This window comes from Panonychus citri, unplaced genomic scaffold (assembly GCF_014898815.1).
Source record: "Panonychus citri isolate SS breed McGregor unplaced genomic scaffold, ASM1489881v1 Contig00134, whole genome shotgun sequence".
NCBI classification, from domain to species: Eukaryota; Metazoa; Arthropoda; class Arachnida; order Trombidiformes; family Tetranychidae; genus Panonychus; species Panonychus citri.
In genome coordinates this window covers 1,079,945-1,101,537 of record NW_026515539.1, presented here as the reverse complement: position 1 = coordinate 1,101,537, position 21,593 = coordinate 1,079,945, and the positions used below count along the sequence as shown (strand labels likewise).

General features: G+C 34.0%; 3 protein-coding genes across 6 annotated transcripts; 1 reads left to right on the top strand and 2 right to left on the bottom strand.

Moving 5' to 3' along the window:
• Positions 1–396: 396 nt before the first annotated feature.
• LOC128391429 (uncharacterized) lies at positions 397–5,614 on the bottom strand. 3 transcript variants are annotated; one of them, XM_053351320.1, is made up of 4 exons: positions 5,422–5,614; positions 4,865–5,131; positions 2,280–4,253; positions 397–2,068 (listed from the first exon to the last, which is right to left on the bottom strand). In XM_053351320.1, the coding sequence occupies exons 3-4, from the start codon at positions 3,937–3,939 to the stop codon at positions 945–947; spliced, it is 2,784 nt and encodes a 927-aa protein (XP_053207295.1). In that variant the 5' UTR covers positions 3,940–4,253; positions 4,865–5,131; positions 5,422–5,614; the 3' UTR covers positions 397–944. The 3 variants fall into 3 exon arrangements, with proteins under 3 accessions (XP_053207295.1, XP_053207297.1, XP_053207298.1); XM_053351322.1 differs by lacking the exons at positions 4,865–5,131; positions 5,422–5,614 and adding an exon at positions 4,543–4,703; XM_053351323.1 differs by lacking the exons at positions 4,865–5,131; positions 5,422–5,614 and adding an exon at positions 4,475–4,492.
• Positions 5,615–5,755: 141 nt separating this feature from the next.
• LOC128391605 (E3 ubiquitin-protein ligase HECTD1-like) lies at positions 5,756–16,270 on the top strand. 2 transcript variants are annotated; one of them, XM_053351519.1, is made up of 7 exons: positions 5,756–6,079; positions 6,207–6,441; positions 6,925–11,458; positions 11,689–11,772; positions 12,019–14,412; positions 14,560–14,710; positions 15,154–16,270. In XM_053351519.1, the coding sequence occupies exons 1-7, from the start codon at positions 5,940–5,942 to the stop codon at positions 15,434–15,436; spliced, it is 7,821 nt and encodes a 2,606-aa protein (XP_053207494.1). In that variant the 5' UTR covers positions 5,756–5,939; the 3' UTR covers positions 15,437–16,270. The 2 variants fall into 2 exon arrangements, with proteins under 2 accessions (XP_053207494.1, XP_053207496.1); XM_053351521.1 differs by lacking the exon at positions 11,689–11,772.
• Positions 16,271–17,867: 1,597 nt separating this feature from the next.
• LOC128391213 (uncharacterized) lies at positions 17,868–20,738 on the bottom strand. Its single transcript, XM_053351062.1, has 2 exons — positions 19,216–20,738; positions 17,868–18,673 (listed from the first exon to the last, which is right to left on the bottom strand). Exons 1-2 carry the CDS (start codon positions 20,521–20,523, stop codon positions 18,212–18,214), a joined length of 1,770 nt encoding a protein of 589 aa, XP_053207037.1. The 5' UTR covers positions 20,524–20,738; the 3' UTR covers positions 17,868–18,211.
• Between the last annotated feature and the right edge of the window lie 855 nt (positions 20,739–21,593).

Below are 21,593 nucleotides of genomic sequence, written 5' to 3'. Positions count from 1 at the left end.
TTTTTGTGAAAACGTTGGAATAATTTTTCTTGTTAGTGTTTGTGATGAATTTAAAGTGAAGACAGAAAATTGGAGAGAAAACATCACAACAATTAGTGTTGATTGTTTTTTGGTTAATCATTTGGTGGATAATTTTCAGTGGTGTTGATGAAAAACGATAAACATTTATCAATGTGGACCCGCTATGATGTGTGTGTATGTGAGAGTTGAGTTGAGTGTGTTGGTTCAATTTTCATTGTTGTTGTGTTGATGAAGATGATGATAATGATAATGATGGAAAACAAAAACTCGGCAGATAATTTAGTGATAATCATAATAAGTTATGATAATAACAATAAATGTGTTAAAACCGTGGTGATAATTGTTAATTGTGATAATTTGTCGACACAATTATGATTATAATTAGTGCTGTTGGTTGTGTTTTTTTTTCAGTTTTAATCAAACATGGATCAAGTATTAGTTGTTGTTTGAAGATTGATTGATTTCCAAGAAAACTATCAAGTTTTTTTTCACAATTAGAATCAATCATTATTCCAAACGGTCTTTGATTTATATATAAGTCATTTGACAGAAATTAACAAATCATTTGGACTTAATTTGCATCTATGGAATCATTTTGTTGATTTATGGTGACTTCTTGTTGTGAATTAACGGTGAGAATAATTAATAATAACAGTAAGATATAACTTCTATGATAATGATTAGTTGACGTTAGAAATTGTTGATAATTGGTTGAGTTAATTGAATAGAAATCAAACAACGAAGAGTAAAAATATCAACGAATACAATTTGAGTTTTTCAATAAGTTGCAATTGAATTTTTATCACTTTATCCTTTCAATTTTGCTGGAATAATAATTGACTGATTGTAATGATTATGCTTCTTTTGTTTGTTTGTTTTTTTTGCATTGGTGTTTTTCTCGGTGTCGTTTGGTTAGCATTCATCTAACTTAACGCCTTGTCTTCAACATCTCCAACTAGTGAGCTTTTTGAGGAAGATGCTGAAGATGCTTGAATAAGGCGACTGGAAGCAGAAGAAATGTCAGATGAAATTGAGAAAACTCCATCTTGTTGTGGATGTTGATGTTTTTGTCCTTTGTTGGCCTGATTGTTGGAAGGAAGAATTGACATATTAAGGTGACAATCACATGAACAAGCAATTGGAGACACAAGTGGCTGTTCATCGCCGCTATTCAATTCAGCCAGTTCAGGGGGTGAAAGAGGAGTTATCTGATCTTCTGCCGGTGTATTACAACCTGATGGATCATTTGAATTAAATGAGCCCAGTTTACCAATAAGACAATCACATTTATCACATTCCATACTCCACTTGTATCTTTCAACGGTACTCTCAAGATTTTCTTTGATAAAAGCGTATGGGTTAAAATTATCTCCAAATGGTGTCCATTGGTCTTCAAAATCCAACGGGGTGATTGGGGTTAACGGTGAAACTGCTTGTGATGATGTTTCGTTGACTGGGGTGAACGCATCGGCAGTTGAATGGGCAAAGTTAATACCAAGGCTTTCGACACCAACACCAATACCTGGTATGTTATTGTTAGTACTAACTATCGAGTCTCGAGATGAATTATCAAAGGTAGATCGTCGTCGGCGGTGATAATTTTTTGGACTATGTAGCCCTTTTTCACAGAATTCAAGCCAAATGGCTGGATTACTTTTACGTGGACTTTTCACTCTGGAACAGTTATTAGCATAATTGGCAGAAATAAAAGTATCCCCTGGAAGTGAGAGACGAATCTTTTCCACATTTGGATCTGGTGAAGGAGTGGAAAGAAAGGCTTCGAGTGGTGCAATATTGATAGGAGTTGTACTTCTTGGCCTATCAACAGGTATCGTATTAATATCATGTCGTCGTCGAGCTGAAGCTCGAGAAAAGTTTTCCTGAGACAATTTTTCCTCTGTATCAGGAGTAATAATTAATTCGGTTGGACCATCATAATCATCGTAATCAATTGAATCATGGTTGAGCAAAGTGGCAGCTTCGAAATCGTTTTCACTTGTCTCTGAAGATTGACGTTTAAGATAAATTGCTTTCTTACTACAAACCTCTGTAAGAGAAACAAAAACATCGATAAAAATGATAAAATTAATTATGATTATTCTGTTATTGATGATTGAGAGTAAAAGAGAAAGGAAATTGAATCTTGAGAATGTGATTGATAAAAGATTTACAAGAGAGATTAGGTGAACATAATTATATTATCGTTAGTCAATAAATTGTCAAGATCAATTAGATTTCATAAAGAACAATCAACTAACCGGCATTTAACGTAGTACTAGATTCCTCTAAGTCCGATCCAGAAGAATAACCCTTTTCTGAACTGTTGTGCTCGATCGTGGCCACAACAGTAGTTTCCGTTCCTCTGTTGGTGGTTGACTCAATCTCTTTGGTTTTGAAACTTCGAGGTAAACTTTGACATTCGTCGTCGATTGTTTCAGAACGTGTTCGTAATTTTCTGATTAAATTAGGTTTAGGTAGTTGATTAGCAGTATTTGTATTGATCACTGGTTCAACAGAAATCTCTGTTTCGTAGGAAGAGTCAATTGTTTTCTCATTTGATGCTGTTTGATTATCTGGAATAGTTGAAGATAATTTACTTCTTATTTCATCAAATTGTAAATCAAGAGGTAAATCTATTTGTAGATTCTCATTTAAATCACTCATCCTCTGTTCAATTTCTCGCTCGATTATGTTGATTATATCTTGTTGAGATTCACAAGGTTCATTGAGATCCTGAGGTATTGTTAACTCTTCATGTAGTTTACCAACAGCAACAAAATTATCAACAATACCATCAACATTTGGTCTAGAAGTTGAGGAAATTGTTGAATCACATTTAATTTTAGTTGATGATGATAATGTAGCGTTGATACTACTAGAATTATTATTATTTTCATTATTGGTGCTGCTTTTTTTACTAGCACTTGAAATGGTATCATTTTCTTGACTAAGCATAGCAACTGTTGATGAATTTAATGATAATGATGGTTGATGACTAGATGATTGTTGTTGTGCTTGTAGTGTGGATCCATTGTTTGTCCCCACAGTGGAGGTTGAGTTCTTTCGGCCAACCTTTAAAAATGAAAAAAATCCTTTCTTATTTTTACCGCTTGAATTACCGGTCGTTGTGGGAGTATTTGTAGCTGTTGGTGTGGTTATTGTATCCGGTTGGTCACAATTTGGACTTTTTTGGGAACATTCAGATCCAATGGGTGATTTAGATCGAGATCTACTTCGTCCAAGGAAAAATATATCAGTCCAAGAACCTTTTCTTCGTGAATCTGGACTTGGTGATTTTTCTCCGCCCGATTCATCTCCACTGGGAACCATAAGATTACTACCACCAGAGGGTCGAGCTGATGAACCATCATAAGTACCACTTGTACCTGGAACCATTGGACTACTGTAACCTGTCGGTGTTACCTCTCCACTGGCTGGTTCCTCGTCCACACAAACCTGACTATATGTAACGGTTGTTGGTGTTGATGATGACCAGCAGCCACTTAATTGTTGACCAGAAGATGATGGTGGTGATAATAAACCATAGTTACTAGTGTTGGGCAAAGTTGATTGTATCACTGATATTCCGTTAATAGTTGTACTAATAGGTTGATTATCATTTGCATGGTAAGAATTGTAATGTCCATTGGTTTGCTCTTGCCTATGAGGTATGGTCACTTTATGTGGTGAAGGTTGGGTCAAAACATCTCGACTGTCAAAACTTAATATATGATCAAACTCTTCCGAGTCAGGAGATAAATCTTGTAAAGTATTATCATCTCCAATGTCACCCTCTGGACTGATCTGCTCATCAGATGGTAGATCTTCAAAAGATGCTAATGGAGCGGGTCCGGCACGACGTTGATCAGAAGGATAACTGTAACCCAACTTGGGTCTACCGGAAGGAGTGAAATCCATAGTTTATTTTCTTAAATTTATGGAGAGAGACAAAAAATCACTACGAATTCACCTCAACAATATTGACCGTTAGCCAAGAACCAACCACGTTAAGTAAACAATAACGTAAATGAAGAGCGACTCGTTTTAATGAATCCAAGTAAACAACAACAGGTACAATCAGATGAAGATATAACAGTAATCCTTATTTGGTTAATTGTGACAACTTTCAACAGATATAAATGGTGATCAATAACGAAACCAAGAAAGCAAAAATTTACGATGATATTTGTGTTGGAAAAATCATTTTTGGGTTATCAAAATCAACGGGAAATCTGAAACAAAGAGGAAAAACAAGAAGAAAAGAAATTAAAAGTTAAATTATTAATTGACGACAAAATGATAGGATCAATCAAATCAACAACAAAGGGAAAGTAAAGGTGATAAACATTCAAGTGTAAAATGTAACAAAAATCACATAACGATAAGAATTGAAACTATTGGTTTATCAATATTTTCCCTATTAGATTGGGGCTAGTGAAATTATTATGATTACGTTGGTGAGTTGATGGTGAAGTGTAAGGAATAAGGATTGGGTTAGTAGATCAAATGGTCGACACTTACAAGCTTTTTCATCTCGTTTGTTAGGAAAAGTGAGATTTTTTTCTTATATACACATAGATTATTATTATTGTTGACGAAGCAAAAGAATAAGAGAAAAAGAAAGTGTAGAAAATGAGAAGTAATGACAACTGTGAGAGGGAGAGAGGGACAGATAGAAAGAAAGAAAGAAAAAGTGAGATAAAAAAGACAGAAAGGTAAATATTGAAGATTGAATGAGAAAGAGAAATTGAGAGTGAGGGTGTTTCAGGATTGTAAGAGAATGAAAAAAGCACTCGATAAATATGCACAAACAGCGGAGGAGGGAAAAAGGTGAAAATCTTACCTTATATTACGAAGAATAAACGTAATTAGAGACGAATGAGATAACAGTAAATTGTATTACAATTGCAAAAATTGGTTAAATTGGTTGAAGATAAGTATTCTATCTTCACCATCATCATGTCTGATAAATTTTCTTTGAGTTAATTTTGTTGAAATGAATCAATTTCTTTAGAATAGAAATGCAATAATCCTTGCGGCTTCTACGCTTTTGGCTTTCCTCACCTTCCCGGTGGTTAATTCATTGAGAAACATTTACAGGGGACACAATCTAAATAGAAAAGAGAGAGAGAGAAAAAAAAAGAGAAATGGATCGATTAGAAGAGAGGGAGAAGAAAATGAAACAAAACAAACATCTCAGGTAGAAAGAGAAGAAGAAGACCAAAAATTCTGGAATTTTGAGAAGAAGCAGAAAGAGAAGAAAATAATATCAGAATAATAGAGAAAAGGAAGAAAACAAGGACAAAACATAACAAGGTTTCTGAAGGAAGAAGCAAAAGATGAAAAAAGAGAGAACAGAATAAAGAGAGAAAAAAAAGGAGAAAAAAGAACAATTTTTACCATAGAATTTCACCAAAAGAATCTTTTCACCAAACATCTTTTCTAAAGCTGAAATTAAACCAAAAGAAACCAGACGAATATTCAATGCTAACTAACCACCACCTCGAAAATAATAATCATACCAATTAAATTTAATTCTACAATTAAAACGATCAGAAAAATGAAAACAAACTGTAAACAATCAGTTGACTTGAAGAGAGAAACAGAAGAGAAAAACTTGAAAAAAGGCGCACCTGTTGCAGTTGAATAGTCGCAACGATAGATGGCGACACGAGTTTTTCTTTTTTTTTCTAATCTCTAATGTTAATGTTTCTCTATAAAGATCTGAGAAGATTCTTGTCACTTCTAAGTGTTGGCCCAATTCGTGTTACTAATTTTCTTTATTTTCTGTTTTTCGATTTCTATTTTCCTTGTGGTCTTAATCTTCATAATTACTTTAACAAATATCTGTTAATATAAGTGAGTATCTTAATTGTGGGGAGAATAGTGGAAATTGAAAAGATAGTGAAAAACAAATTATGGGAGAAGTGGATCCAGAGACGCTATTAGAATGGCTGTCGATGGGACAAGGGGACGAGAGAGAAATGCAACTAATTGCCTTGGAACAATTATGTATGCTTCTTCTTATGTCGGATAATGTTGACCGATGTTTTGAAAGGTAATATTCCCATTTTTATCATAATCTGATTGTGTTTAATTCTTTTATTTGCTTTTTTAATGGTGCTCCTTTTTCTCATTGTTCATTCTTTTTTTTTGTTTCTTTTTTCTCTCCATCTCATCTTTAGCTGCCCTCCAAGAACCTTTTTGCCAGCATTGTGTCACATATTCTTAGATGAATGTGCTCCAGACAATATACTTGAAGTTACGGCAAGAGCAATCACATATTACCTTGATGTTTCAGCTGAATGTACAAGAAGGATTGTTGCTGTTGATGGCACCGTTAAGGCCATATGTAACCATCTCACTGTATCTGATATCAATTCTCGAGCCTCTAAAGATTTAGCAGAACAATGTGTAAAAGTAAGTGTTTGCCATCATCACAATTTTCTTTCCTTCTTTCCTTCTTTCTTTCTTTCTTTCTTTCTCTCTCTCTCTCTTTTCTTTATCTTTCTATTTATCTATCTTTCTTTTTTTCTCTTTCTCTCTCCTTTTCTCTCTCTCTCTCTCTTGGCTTTCTTTCTTATCCTCTTGGCTTCTATTTGCTATCTGAAAGATATTGTTCTCTTTTTCTCTCTTTCTTTCTCGAGTCACACGCATTTTAGTTTAATCAAAATTTCCTATCGTTAGAAAAATTTGAGATCATATGAAAACCTTGGCGAAAGAAGTCAAAAGAAACAGAGAGATTATAAAAAGAAATAGAGTTAAAAGAAAATGGACCCTTTACTTTCTTGGCTCTGATCTTTTTCCCTGACACTTAAACATTTTCATTGACATTTAAATTTCTTGTAATTAATTTGTTCTCTTTTTATCCTTGTCTCATTTTTTTTCTTTTCTCTTTTCTAGGTCTTAGAATTAATCTGCACCCGAGAGGCTGGTGCAGTATTTGAAGCTGGTGGACTGAACGCAGTTTTAACCTTTATTCGAGACGATGGATCTTTCGTTCATGAAGATACCCTTCACTCTGCCATGGCAGTTGTTTCTCGCCTTTGTGGTAAAATGGAACCACAAGATGCATCACTTCAGTCTTGTGTCGAATCTTTATCAAACCTGTTGAAACATGAAGACAATCATGTTGCTGATGGAGCCCTGAGGTGTTTCGCCTCTTTAGCTGACAGATATACTCGCAGGGGAATCGATCCTGCACCTTTAGCTGAGCATGGGCTAGTTGATCAACTTTTATCAAAATTATCTTCTGTTAATGACATAAGTCACCTAAATACATCACTTCTTGCCACCGGGCAAACTTTAAATGCATCAGGAGCAAGTGAAAGCAAATCATCACAAACAATATCAACTGTGATTAGTTTATTATCAACATTATGTCGAGGATCACCCTCTATAACATCAAATCTTTTGAGATCTAATTTATCTGTCGCAATTGAATCATCTCTTCATGGTGATGAAAGATGTGTCCTAGATACAATGAGGCTGATTGATCTACTTCTAGTACTTATTTTTGAGGGACGAAATTCATTGCCCAAATCAACCGTTTCTTCAGCACCTTCACGTCTCAACTTTCGTCGATTAGATAGTGCAGGTGAAAGAACACACCGTCAACTTATCGATTGTATCAGAAGTAAAGATACCGATGCACTTATAGACTCAATTGATTCTGGTAACATTGAGGTTAACTTTATGGATGATGTAGGTCAAACTTTACTCAATTGGGCTTCAGCCTTTGGAACCCAACAAATGGTTGAATTTCTTTGTGAACGAGGAGCTGATGTAAATAAGGGTCAACGCTCTTCATCCCTTCATTACGCTGCCTGTTTCGGTAGACCTGGAGTTGTTAAAGTGTTGCTTCGTCATGGAGCTAATCCTGATTTAAGAGATGAAGATGGTAAAACACCATTGGACAAAGCTCGTGAACGTAATGATGAAGGTCATCGTGAGGTAACTGCAGTCCTTCAATCTCCAGGAGAGTGGATGTGTCCTGTTGGTTCAACCAATAAATGTGATAATAAGGGTAATGATTGTTGTTCAACATCAGGATGTGAACCTAAAGGTGATCCAGCAATGGCACCGATTTACCTTGAACGTCTTTTACCAATTTTTTGTCAAACATTCCAATCAACAATGGTCAGGGCTGTGCGTAAATCTAGTTTAAATTTAGTCAAAAAAATGGTCCATTACATACAATCGGAGCAAATTGTTTGTCTTAATGAAAAGTTTCCTACTCTACCTCCACTCATGGTTGAAGTTATCTCCAATGTGTTGGACAGTGAAGATGACGATGAAGGATATTTACTGGTTCTCCAAATGATACAAGATTTAATGGCCAAAGGATCGGACATCTTTTTGGAACATTTTGCCAGATTAGGTGTATTTACTAAAGTGCAAACGCTCGCGGGTTTAAATGTTATGATGAGCACTGATAAAATGATTTCATGTGATTCAAATGTACAAAGAATTAAGGAAAGTGAAGATGATGATGAAAGCTGTATAGACGATGCGAAGGAAATATCATCTGGTCGTCCTTACCATTGGAAAGATTGGAGTTTAGTTCGAGGTCGAGATTGTCTTTATCTATGGTCAGATTCAGCAGCTCTTGAACTATCTAATGGTAGTAATGGTTGGTTTAGATTCATTTTGGATGGTAAATTGGCTACTATGTATTCAAGTGGGTCACCTGAAGGTGGAACTGATTCTTCTGAGAATCGAGGTGAATTTCTTGAGAAATTACAAAAAGCTCGAAGTCAAGTGAGAAGCAATATTGCAAGTCAAGGTATTCTATCGTCGCCCTCATCTCCAAATTTAATTGTTGGTAATTGGTCTCTCATGTGTCGTTCAGAAGGTGAAATAATTATTCATAATTCAGATGGTGATCAACAATCAACCATTTTAAAGGAAGATTTAAATGGTTTCATTTTTGAATCAAACAAGGGAACTAAACACTCGTTTATCGCTGAAACCAGTTTAGGACCAGAATTTGTTTCTGGTTGGACCAATCGAAAAGGAAAGAAACAAAGATCCAAAATTGAAGCAATGAAACAAAAAGTTAAAGATCAGGCCAGAGAAGTTTATGAAACTTACTTCAAAAGTGCTCAACAAACACCAAGGTCAACTGTTGCTAAATTAGCAAAAATTGTGGCTCAAATTGAGCGAGCTTGTGAAAAGCAAACATTTCTCAATAGAGATTCACGGGATTGGGAGAATATATTAAGTTCAGCTTTAAGTGATTTAGCTGAATTATTGTGTGAAGAAAGAGCCATTTCTGCTTATGAGTTTCATACAAGTGGATTAATTCAAGCTTTGCTTAAATTGTTGGCTAAAGATCCATCCAAGGGAACTTGGAGATCATCAGAAAAATACGTTAAAGACCGTTTGGAAATATTTAAAAAACAATTGGGTAAAGAGGAATTGGCCTCTGCTTTGGTTCCAAAATTGGTTGCCGTTCTAGAGTCTATTGAGAAACTTCCTGTGTATATATATGATTCACCAGGGTCTGGGTATGGTTTACAAATATTAACTAAACGATTAAGATTTAGATTAGAGAGAGCTTCGGGTGAGACCGCTTTAATTGATAGAACTGGACGTTGCCTTAAGTGTGAACCCTTAACAACCGTTAATCAATTGGAGAAGTATCTTCTTAAGATGGTAGCCAAACAATGGTATGACTATGATAGGTCAACGTTTACATTTGTTAAAAAATTGAAGGAATGTAAAAATGGCCTCAAATTTACGCACCAAAGAGATTTTGATGAAAATGGTATCGTTCATTGGGTTGGTACTAATGGTAAAACAACATCAGATTGGGTTAATCCAGCTTCTGTTGGATTAGTTGTGATAACCTCTTCGGAAGGTCGTAGTTTACCTTTCGGTCGACTTGAAGATATCCTTTCAAGAGATTCAACAGCCCTTAATTGTCATACCAATGATGATAAAAGAGCCTGGTTTGCAATTGACCTTGGCTTATGGGTAATACCGTCCTGTTACACACTCAGACATGCTCGAGGGTATGGTCGATCTGCCCCAAGAAATTGGTTACTTCAAGCATCGAAAGATGGTATTAACTGGACCACCTTATACTCTCATATTGATGATTGTTGCCTCAATGAACCTGGTTCAACTGCCTCATGGCCACTTAGTGTCCCACCAGATGAGAAACAAGGTTGGCGTCACATTAGATTACAACAAACTGGTAAAAATGCAAGTGGGCAAACCCATTATCTTTCTATATCTGGTTTTGAAATCTACGGAACGGTGACCGGAGTTTGTGATGACCTGGGTAAAGCAGCTAAAGAAGCTGAAGCTAATTTAAGAAAACAACGTCGTCAAATCCGTCAACAGTTACGCTTTATGTCCATTGATGCTCGTGTGGTACGTGGACCTGATTGGAAATGGAGAGATCAAGATGGTAATCCTCCTGGTGAGGGAACCATTACTGGTGACATTCACAATGGTTGGATTGATGTTGCCTGGGACAGCGGTGGATCTAATTCATATCGAGTCGGTGCTGAAGGTAAATATGATATCAAACTTGCACCATCCAATGATCCTGAACTCTCAAAGAGGAATCTCTCATTGGCCATGGCTTCAACATCAAATTGCCTTTTCTCATCTTCTAATCATCCACAAGCAACACCAGTCAGTATGGCTTCAGTTCTTGGTATTCCAGGTATCTCTCGAACCTCTCGAATAGCTGAAACCTCAACAACCAACACTCATTCAGCTCGAGGAAGTGTTTCCGCTTCCGTTTTAACTAGTCGTAAAAGTAGTTCGACATCATCTTTGGTTGAACCGTCCTCAAATGTCAACAAAATGACCGTTTCATGTACAGAACAAGCAGCCTCCGTTGATAGTCTTGTGGTTAAAAAGGCTGCACAAGCAGTGGCTGAAAGTGTATTAACACGAGCAAGGGCGGACACCGCACTTGCAGAACAGAGTAATGACACAATATTCAGTGTGGGATTATCACCAACCCAAGAAGAAACTGAGGAATCAATTGCGGAAAGTGAACGACCCACTTCACCTACACCCTCAATGGAAGATCAAAGGTCTTCCTGCATTGTAGGAGCTGTTGGAGGTGGAACATCATCAGTAACCGTATCAATCAACAAAATACCAACCGAATCAATTAATAACAATAATTCTGGCGGAAGTAGTTCTTCACGATCCTCCAATAATTACCCTAGTACCATGAGTGTATCAGTACCTAATCTATCAATCAATTCAAATGTAAATGATTCAACAGTTAACCTTTTGGAAAGCTTTTCAGCGGTGGCAAGACGCCGAGGAAATAGTACCACCTCATCATCAACCTCATCATCGTCATCAGCATCTGCTGCTGCAACAAATACAAGCAATTCATTACTATCAAGTAATTCCAATAATGTTTGTAGCCTCGTTAGATTGGCTTTGTCGTCCAATTTTCCTGGTAAGAAACAAGTTTACTTCATTTTGTCAATTGCTCTTTTTTTATCTCTCTATCTTTTTATGAATCATTGCTCTCCTTTTTTCTTAACCCTTTTTTCATTTTTTCTTCCTTCTCTATTCACGTCTATCACTCTGATCTCTCTCAATATCCATGATTTCCTAGAAAAAGCAAAGATGAATCTACTAATTTACTAATTTTTCTCATTTCCCTTTCGTTTTATTAACATGCAGAAATTTTCAATGATCTTCTCGAGGAAATCTCTAACAGCGCAGATTCACCACCCACCGATGATGCCTGTACAAGTTTACTTCAAGGTAAATGTCCTTGTGAACCCAACCTTTTTTCCATGTTTCGCTTGAAATTTATTTCGAGTCTCGAATTAGCCTAATCTTGTACTTTTTTTCTCGCCTACGCTTCTCATACCTCATGAATAAAATTTCAATGATCATGAGATGCTAAAAATTGTTTCTCGTTTATATTTCTACTCTTTCCTTCCTTCTCTCTATTCTTTCTTTTTCTCATGTAATAATGTAATTTATTTTCTCTCTCGCCTCTTCCAGCCCGCGGTCTTTTGAGCACTGCTCAAAGTTACCCAAGCCTCACATCACCCACGTCTCTTACCTCTACAACCCTTACATCAAGCCATTCAATTAATGCTCCTATTGCAGCAGCATCATCACACTCTGCAGCACATGGAGGAGCTGTTGGCGGAAGCAGCAGCTCCGGTGGCAATAGTGCTGTTGGGGGTGACAATGTTAGTGGCTCAAGTAGTGGTAGTAATCAAAATCATTCACAAATTCATCATTCATCGGGTTTGGGTCATCATGGATTAACAATGAGTTTAACATCAACCTCAAGTGAAAGTGAACAAGATTATCTAGACACTTGTCAAGCAACAACCTTACTAGCTGATCTTGAAGATGAAGAAGAACTTCCTGATCCAGAGGATGAAAATGAAGACAATGAAAATGATTATGATGAATATGAGGAGCTTATGGAAGAAGAAACCTTTGAATTTAGATCACCCAAGAGACGCAATTGGGATGATGAGTATGTCCTGAAAAGACAATTTAGTGCATTAATTCCAGCTTTCGATCCACGTCCAGGAAGAACTAATATAAGTCAAATCATCGATTTAGATGTTCCTACCCCAGGAGCATCAACTTCAACAACTGATTCTATTAAAATAACAAATCCCGAACCAAAGGTTTTATTGTCCATTCGAGGTCCCAATCTAAATGGATCAGGTGAACTTGAGATTGATCTGGTTAATCCTAATTGGACAATATTTTCAGCCGTGCAATTGTTAAATCAAGCTTCAGTGGGAGGCTCGAGGCAAGAAAAGTTGAGAAGAGTCTGGGAACCAACCTATGTATTAACTTACCGTGAAGCGGGACCTCACGAAATGAACGAGACACTTAAAATTCAAAGTGCATCAATTAAAATGGTTCTCACCAATAATCACAATAGAATCAGTGTTACTAGTCCAGTTAAAATAAGTCCAGATAACAGTTTAGGATCTTCGGTGGACGCTGTCCTTCAACTTCTTCACCTTTTACATTGTGTCTCCCGAGATTCAAAGGACAATATAAAATTGTATGGTGACATACTTTCGGTCAACTCCTATGGATTTAATTTACCAAATGAAGAGTTTATTAGTAAAAAGATAACCAATAAATTAGTTCAACAAATTCAAGATCCTCTTGTCCTTGGCTCAGGATCTCAGCCTGATTGGTGTGACAATCTTATGTATTCTTATCCCATGTTATTCCCCTTCGAAACTAGAAAAATATACTTCAATTGCACTGCTTTTGGTACTTCTCGATCCATCGTTTGGTTACAAAATCAACGAGATTCAGTTCTTGATCGATCTCGTGGTCCATCACCTCGACGAGAAGATATTCATGAATTTAGAATTGGAAGGTTACGTCATGAAAGAGTGAAAGTTCCTCGAAGTGATGATTTACTCTCTTGGGCGATGGAAGTGATGAAAATTCATGCAGATAGAAAAAGTATATTGGAGGTTGAATTTAGAGACGAAGAGGGAACTGGACTTGGACCAACCCTCGAGTTCTATGCACTGGTTGCTGCTGAACTTCAACGTCGTGATCTGGGCATGTGGCTATGTGATGATGAACTGGTTACCAACAATAAAATGAAAGATTCATCAGCTGAAAAAGATGAAGGATCGACCAAACCTCCAGGATTTTATATTCATTCATCAAGTGGTCTATTCCCTGCTCCTTATCCCCAAAATCACCCAAAACTTGCAAAAGTTAACGAGTTTTACCATTTCTTTGGAATATTTTGTGCAAAAGCCCTCCAAGATGCTCGACTAGTTGACCTACCATTGTCCACTCCTTTCCTGAAATTAATTTGTAGCAGTAACACTGCCAACGAAACCAAAGTTGTCGAGGATGAAGGTGAAGCTGTAAATATGGTTCATCATTCAAATTTCAATAGTTGCCTCTCATCACCTTTATCAGAGGATGATTTACTTCTCTCCGAGAGAGAAGAAATCTCCCGACAGGTACGCCTAAAGAGGGAAAAATTCGAGAGACGAGGACACTCATGGATGTCACGAGTTCTCAATGAGAAAGATTTTGCCTCCATTAATCCACACCAAGCTGCTTTCCTACAACAGCTTAATGAGCTTTCCATGATGAAACAAAAGATACTCTCAGATAAATCATTATCCATTGAGGATAGACAAAATCAAATAAGAAATCTATCCCTGCCCATGAATCAAGCCCAAATACCAATCAGAATCGATGAATTGGATTTAACATTCCAATACTTACCTCCCTCCCAAGTCTATGGTTTCTCAGCTGTTGACCTTAAACCCAATGGAGAGTTTGAAGAGGTTACAATTGACAATGTTGAAGAATATTATGAATCCATGTTGGATTTTTGTCTTCATTCGGGTATTAAAAAACAAATGGAAGCTTTTAAAGGTATAAACAAAATGTCATCTATTTAGGTCAATCTATCAAGAAAGAAAATGTTAAACAATGTTTATTTCCTTTCTTTTTTTTCTATTTACAATTATCACAAGTTTTGCAAGTATTAATTGTATTCTTTTGTTTTATACTTTTATTAAGATGGATTTAACAAGGTATTCCCAATGTCTAAATTGGGATCATTTACATCAGATGAGGTTCGTCTCATGTTATGTGGTGAACAAGCTCCATCTTGGACTCGAGAGGATATACTTGCTTATACTGAACCGAAATTGGGTTATACAAGAGAAAGGTAAACTTTTCATTCTTTCTTTTTCTTTTTGACTAAAGAGAGAGAATCAGTTTCAATCTTTTCAGGCAAAATAATAACCTCAAAACCTGCTGAGCTTAAATATATCTTTCTATCTCATTATTGTATATATGTTATTTACTTTTTGTTTTATTTGTTGGTTTTGATTTTTTTTCTTTTGCTACTTACTGTATCTATTAGTTGCTTTTTAATGATGATTACTAATGATTTACTTTGTTTTTTTTCTCCCTTTTTTCACTATCCCTTGCTACTCTTTCTATTTTTAATTCACCCTCATCTTGGGACCTCCTTCTCTCTCTCTCTCTCTCTTTATGATGAAATAATATAACAATCATATTATCTCTTGGCTTCTTCTCACTGGATTACTTCAATGGCTTTGCAAATTATCCTTCATATTTTTATCCGTAATACACATTAATCCACAGTTTGGGATTTCAACGGTTTGTCTCTGTTTTGATGGCCATGTCTGGAAATGAAAGAAAAGCTTTCCTACAATTTGCCACTGGATGTTCATCATTACCACCCGGTGGATTATCCAATCTTCACCCTCGATTAACGGTCGTCCGTAAAGTGGATGCCACCGATGGTAGTTATCCCTCCGTTAATACCTGTGCTCATTATTTAAAAATGCCTGACTATTCAAGTGAAGAGATCATGAGGGAGCGACTATTAGCTGCAACAAAAGAGAAAGGATTCCATTTGAATTGAACACAAATCAAACAATACACAATTGTGTTGTGAATTGATTGATTGATTGATCAACTTTAATAGCACACAAATAAAATGGAAACAAAAAGATGATACAAAATACCACCACCACCAACATGAAAACTCGCAAACAAAGCAAAGGTCTATCTATATAAATATAATTAAACAAAAACAAAAGCCTATGTTTAAAAGCTTATCTCAAAACTCAAACAAAAATATCAAAAGTTGTATAGTTCATAAAGAAAACAAAATTTACGGTAAACCTTCAACAATTTCATCACATCATGGGTATAAAACCACCAACCAACCAGCCACACACACAACACACACAAGCACATCTCCAACCACAGCCACATTACTGATGCTAAATGAATAATGCAGAATCATATTCTAATTATGATAAATGGCTTCAAATCAAATCTTTAAATATAACAACAAACAAAATCTTATATTGACCAAAATTGAAACAAAAAAAAACAATTAAAATCAACAAAGTTTAAAACATACACACAAACAAAAACCTCTGATTATCTCAAAAAAAATGGAAAAAAAAGTTAATCAATTGTAATTGATGATCAGAAATGAACCTGAACCCAAACCAGATACCAGAAAATTTGACGTTGACTTTGAATCGTTTACTTATTTAGTTATCAAATCACATGTTCATCTCTAACAAAAGCGATTAACAAAATGTAATAATGTCATTTTAATTCATCTTCATCACCCATCATCTCATCAACAACAATTAATCCCCATTTTCCCTTTAAATCATAATTGTCATCCGAAAACCTTATCAACTAAATAAAAGAAACAATTAAACCTGCGGAAAAAAAAGATATATGTTAATATAAACTAATCTATTTTAACGAAATTAGTTTCGTGATTGTAACTTGAAAAATTTGTTCTTTCCTTTTGTATTTGTCGTTAATTATCATTCTTTGTTTCATTAATCAGGCAAAATCGAGATAATTAAGCAAAGAAAAAAAAAATTGAGAAAATTAATTGTAATCTAACCAAAGAAAACATTTAACAGTTAATTTTGAACATTTAATGGAGTAGAATGTGAATCAATTAAAATAAATCATGTTTATTAATGGTCAATGTTGTTACAATTTTATTTTCGAGTTGATTGATTTGTTTAATTAATAAACTTAAACAACTAATCAGAATCAAATCTTTATTTGCATTTTCTTGTTTTTAGTTATATTTTCAAACGCTAGATCACAGCACCAGTTGTGCTCGTGAGTTTATTGATCAAGATTTTAATTGTTGGTGGAAATATTTTCATTAATTAGTTAGACCAATCAAGTAAATCAGTTTAATTCAGTTTAACTCGTGGTTTTAAACTCAATTGAACCATTCTTACAATTTAACATTGGTTTGGCCTCTCAATTGTTTCCAATTTATGTTTTCGTTCAAATTGTTCACCTTTTGTTTACCTTTCGTTTTTTAATTGTTGTTTTTATTTTTACTGTTTTGTAATAATTAATATTTTTTTAGATTTTGACTGCTGTACAGCATTGATCTTGTGAAAATGCCCTGAGGCAATCAACAGGTTGATAAGAATAAAAAACATTAAATCTACACTTGCTTAGTTTGATTTTCCGTAGAAACAAATTCTTGATTACTGATTCTCTATTAAATTATGACGATTCTTAATCCAGTTATCGAAATTGATCATTAATCAATTGATTGTCTTCTTTGGGTCATTTTGTCTTCCTGAGGCTTAATTTTACTTCAACTGTTTCTGTAAAACTTATTTCGTTACGTTTTTGATCAATAGATTTCGTTAGCGTTCATGATTAGCTGATTGTTGGTAGTTAATTGTTGAGATGATTATTATTCAATATTTATTAGTTGTTTATTTGACTTTAACCATTTAATTTGGTTAGAAGGTATTAAGAAATTCATAAAACTTTATGTTAATTGTTCTTAAATTGTTTTTTTTATTTGGACTTTTAATTTTCCAATAAACTGAACAATTATCTCACTAATTGGGTTTATTGATTTCTTGATAACTAAACAAATTAAACGACCAATTCAATTAATACAATTATCCTTTGGATGGTCATTTAATTGGATTGTAATTGATTAACTAATTTTAGATAATTACACTTAAACTCCTACTCGATTTACTATTTTTTATTTATTCTACTAATTAACTTTGAATAATAATAATTAAGATTAAGATAATTACAACCATGATGATTTGATGAACTCATCAGCATTGAAGATAATTAGATCAACAATTGGATAATCATCACATTAACCTGCATTCATAATCAATTAAAATGAATTAAACTAATCAAACGTAAATCAAAATTTTCAATTACTTGATTGTGAGAACTAGAAAATTTGTAATTCATTGATTTTTAATCAACTTTTTCTTATAATTAATTTGATTTGAAACGTGGATAACATTTAATTACAGTTGACTGATCAAAAATTAACTTTATTTCTGTGTAGGTTTAATTAATATTGAGACAAATTTGCAACAATTTATCATTTAACTAAGAAAAAAAAAATAATCACTATTATGATGATTAAACCAAACAAGGTAATTGAGATGATCAGTTAATTGTTGATTAGTTGGTGTAAGAGAGTAGATTTTAAATAATTTGGTTGATTAATTTCATAGAAGGAAAAATAAAATGAAAAATTAACAAAAAATATAAAATTATACATAAAAATTGATTCATTGAATCAACGGATAAGAGGAAGAGGCAGTTGATTAGTTAAAATAATTAATAAAAAACAAGGAAAAAAGGTAAACAATTAAAGTGAGATTACTCCGATTTGGCCTAATAACGGAACACCGATTAGAATTAACGTGAAAATCAATACAATTGATGATGATTTAATTGGTAAATTGAACAATTTAGCCATCATGTCAAGAGATGAAGTGTAAGCGAGTAATGAATTAAGTTCAGATTCATCGGTGTGTTGATAACCAAAGGGACGAGCTTTCAATTCGTGTCCAAGGTTACGTAACATACAACAAGATCCCGTTAATCTGACTGCTTGGATCATTGGGATTAGTAAGATGATAATCCAGAGAATCGCGGATAAAATGAGTAAAGTGTAATTAACGTAATTGTTGTACCGAGAAACCAATTGAAATGAGTAGAGGCAAATTTTACAAATGAAAACAATTGAAACCAACGAGACACAAATCGCTTGATTGTTATTCAAATAAGAAACAAATTTCCTTGATTCCTCAGCACGTTGATAAAACTCCTGTTGAAATAATTGATTTAGAAAAACAAAAACAAAGTTAACAATTAAAGGTAAACAATAATAAGAAACAGTCAAACAGAATCAATAAATTGTTGTCACTTTGATAAAAGAAAAGTTTGTTTTTTTTCTTCAATCCATTCTTGTTAAATCAACACAATTAACTAATTATTTCCCGTGAGAATCAAATCAAATTGATAGTTCATATCATCAAGATGATCATTAATTATTACTTATAATCTAATAATAAAGATTCACTGAATAGAATATAAAAATATTCAATTGTCAATAATGAAAGTGATAAATTTAAATTCAATCAAGTGAAATTGATTATCAGATGGAAAAGGAAAACAAATTAAATTCAATTGTCAAGTGACAATTTAAATTCAAGTTTCTTGATCCATTCTATTAATAGATTAGGACAGTTAGATGATAAAATTAGAGATGAATGGTCAACAATTTAGATGAATGAAACACTTTCACACTTTGATATCGTGATTGTAGAAGCAAAAAGTTGGACAATTAAGGAATCAAATTAAATTTACCTGGAAGCTAATTCGTTTCTCTCGAACTCCTTGACAAAGTGAATTAATAAATGAGATATTTAATTGACAATGAACAGCATAAGATGAGACAACGGCTGAACAAATGATATCGAAGACAATTAAACAGGTAACAGTGATGTAGATTATAATTGTGTGAACATGATTAACATTGAACAATTTATGATTCAACAGATAATCAGTGATGATTGAATTGGAAGATGTTGATGAATTGTTGTTCATTTCACCATGAAAAGGTGATAAAGTGGACGAGGAATTAATTGATAGATTAACACCAAACGAATTGGGTAGACAATTAAAATTAACCAGAGTTACGTTGAAATGGATTATGTGTAATATGATTGAACAGATTATCCAAAGGGTTGATAGTAAAAGGAAACTACGAAGTGTTGATATTAAATGTCGACTCTCAAGAAACCAATTAGCAGTTCGACTTAATTGTAAAAATCCTCGTTCCATTAGATTCTCAAGACGTTCACATTCAGGAGTTCGTAGTAAATATAATAGGAAAAGGTAAGATGCAAAATGAAGTAGATCAGGTATGATGAAGTGTGAGATTAATTTGTTATTACAGGTATTTGAATTGTTGATTAATTCAATTCCATTTCCATGATGATTATTATTGTTATCATTGATTGTTGATGTTGCCTCAGTTAGGACTTTAATTACTTTAATGGGCTCGGATTGATTGAGAGTTGAATTGTAATCAATTCCATGGGTAAATGAATTTGTGTCCATCAGATGATTTAAATTGTTACCCTGATTGTTGGTGTTGATTGTGCTGTTGTTTGATATGATCAAAGGTAAAAGGTGAGGTAGACCATCACCTCGATAACAGGTACAATATGATAAAAAGTATGCTGAGAATATGAGTAATAATATAAGTAGAGTGTAGATAAAGTTGATTAAGTTGATTGACCAATTGATTAATAACTGGACGAAGGAGATTAATGTTGTAAAAGATTTAGCTGATTCCGTTGAGATGTTGGTTGATGAGGTTGATGGATCAATTGATTGACCTGTGGTGGAGTTGGGTGATGCTGGAGAGGATGATGATGACGATGGTGGTGGCGATTGGTGGGATAAAAGTGGCCTCCATCCGAGAAATGATGTTAACCGGAAGTAAGGTGACAGTACTTTATGTTTACAGTATATTAAAACAGCTGATACAGAGTTATCATGACTAAGGGTCAGTGAATCCATGTTGACAATTGAGGATGGACGATGGTCAGAAACAGAGTTTGATGTTGTTAGGTGACTTTTCATTGAAGATGCTTTTGATTTGCTCATAATTAAATTGTAATCACAACTTTCATCTCATCAAAAATTACCAATTAACAATAAAATCACTTTGAGTGGTGTAAATGAAGCAAACAGAAAGTCAATCAATTTAGTTAATCACTTGTTAATCATAAATTGTTGTGGTTAATAAAATATTAAACTTCAAAAGTCAACTATTGAAACAAAAAGTGATCACAATTAAAGTGAAACCTTTTGTCGTTGGTAAATTGTTACAATCAATCTCAAAATCGTTATAAGATTAATTTAAATGATTAGTTTGTACAATTATCTCAATTGATTGATATGAACAAATAAAATTGTTTTTTTCATTGATTGTGAGCAATTAGATTGTTAATCAACAGGAAAAAAAGTTAACAAGGTGATTGGGATCAATTAATACGTTGAAAGCGTTAAAATTAATCAATTTATAAATTGGTATGATGAAATTATTGATAATCAACAGAGAATTTAAATTGTAATCAACAATTTACTCAACTATCATCTCTCAGAAAGCTGATCAACTTCAACTGATTGGTGATAATTGTTACCATAGTCTAATTGAATGGAAGGCGTAACAAAATTGAGTCACTAAATTAAATCCATTGTTTAATTAATTGTTCCCTTGTAATTAGAAATCAATGGCAAGTTCATTGAAAGAAAGAAAATTTTACTCAATCAATTGACCATTTCAAGTTGATTTTCTTTAGGAGGATGGTCGCCGAATTTTAGTTTTGAGTTAAGAGTTGAAACTTTTGTATTAGATAAAAATGAAGTCCAAATATATTTATTTTTTGATCTGATCAGTGTTTCGAAATCGAGTTCGAAGTTAAACTCAGGTCACTTTTCTCAGCAACGATGAGTTTTTAGATCATGAAATTTTATTTTATCGACAACTTTTCATGCCCTTACAGAAAATTAATTTGTTTTGGTAAAAATATCCGTGCTGGCCACAATTCGTTCTATTTAAATAAATGGACGGCGATTAGTCCCAGTGTCGAGAATGATCTGAAACTTATTTTGAGGCTATCCTAGTATGGGTTAACATCGTGATTGAGCACTTTTTCATTTGATCAACAGTT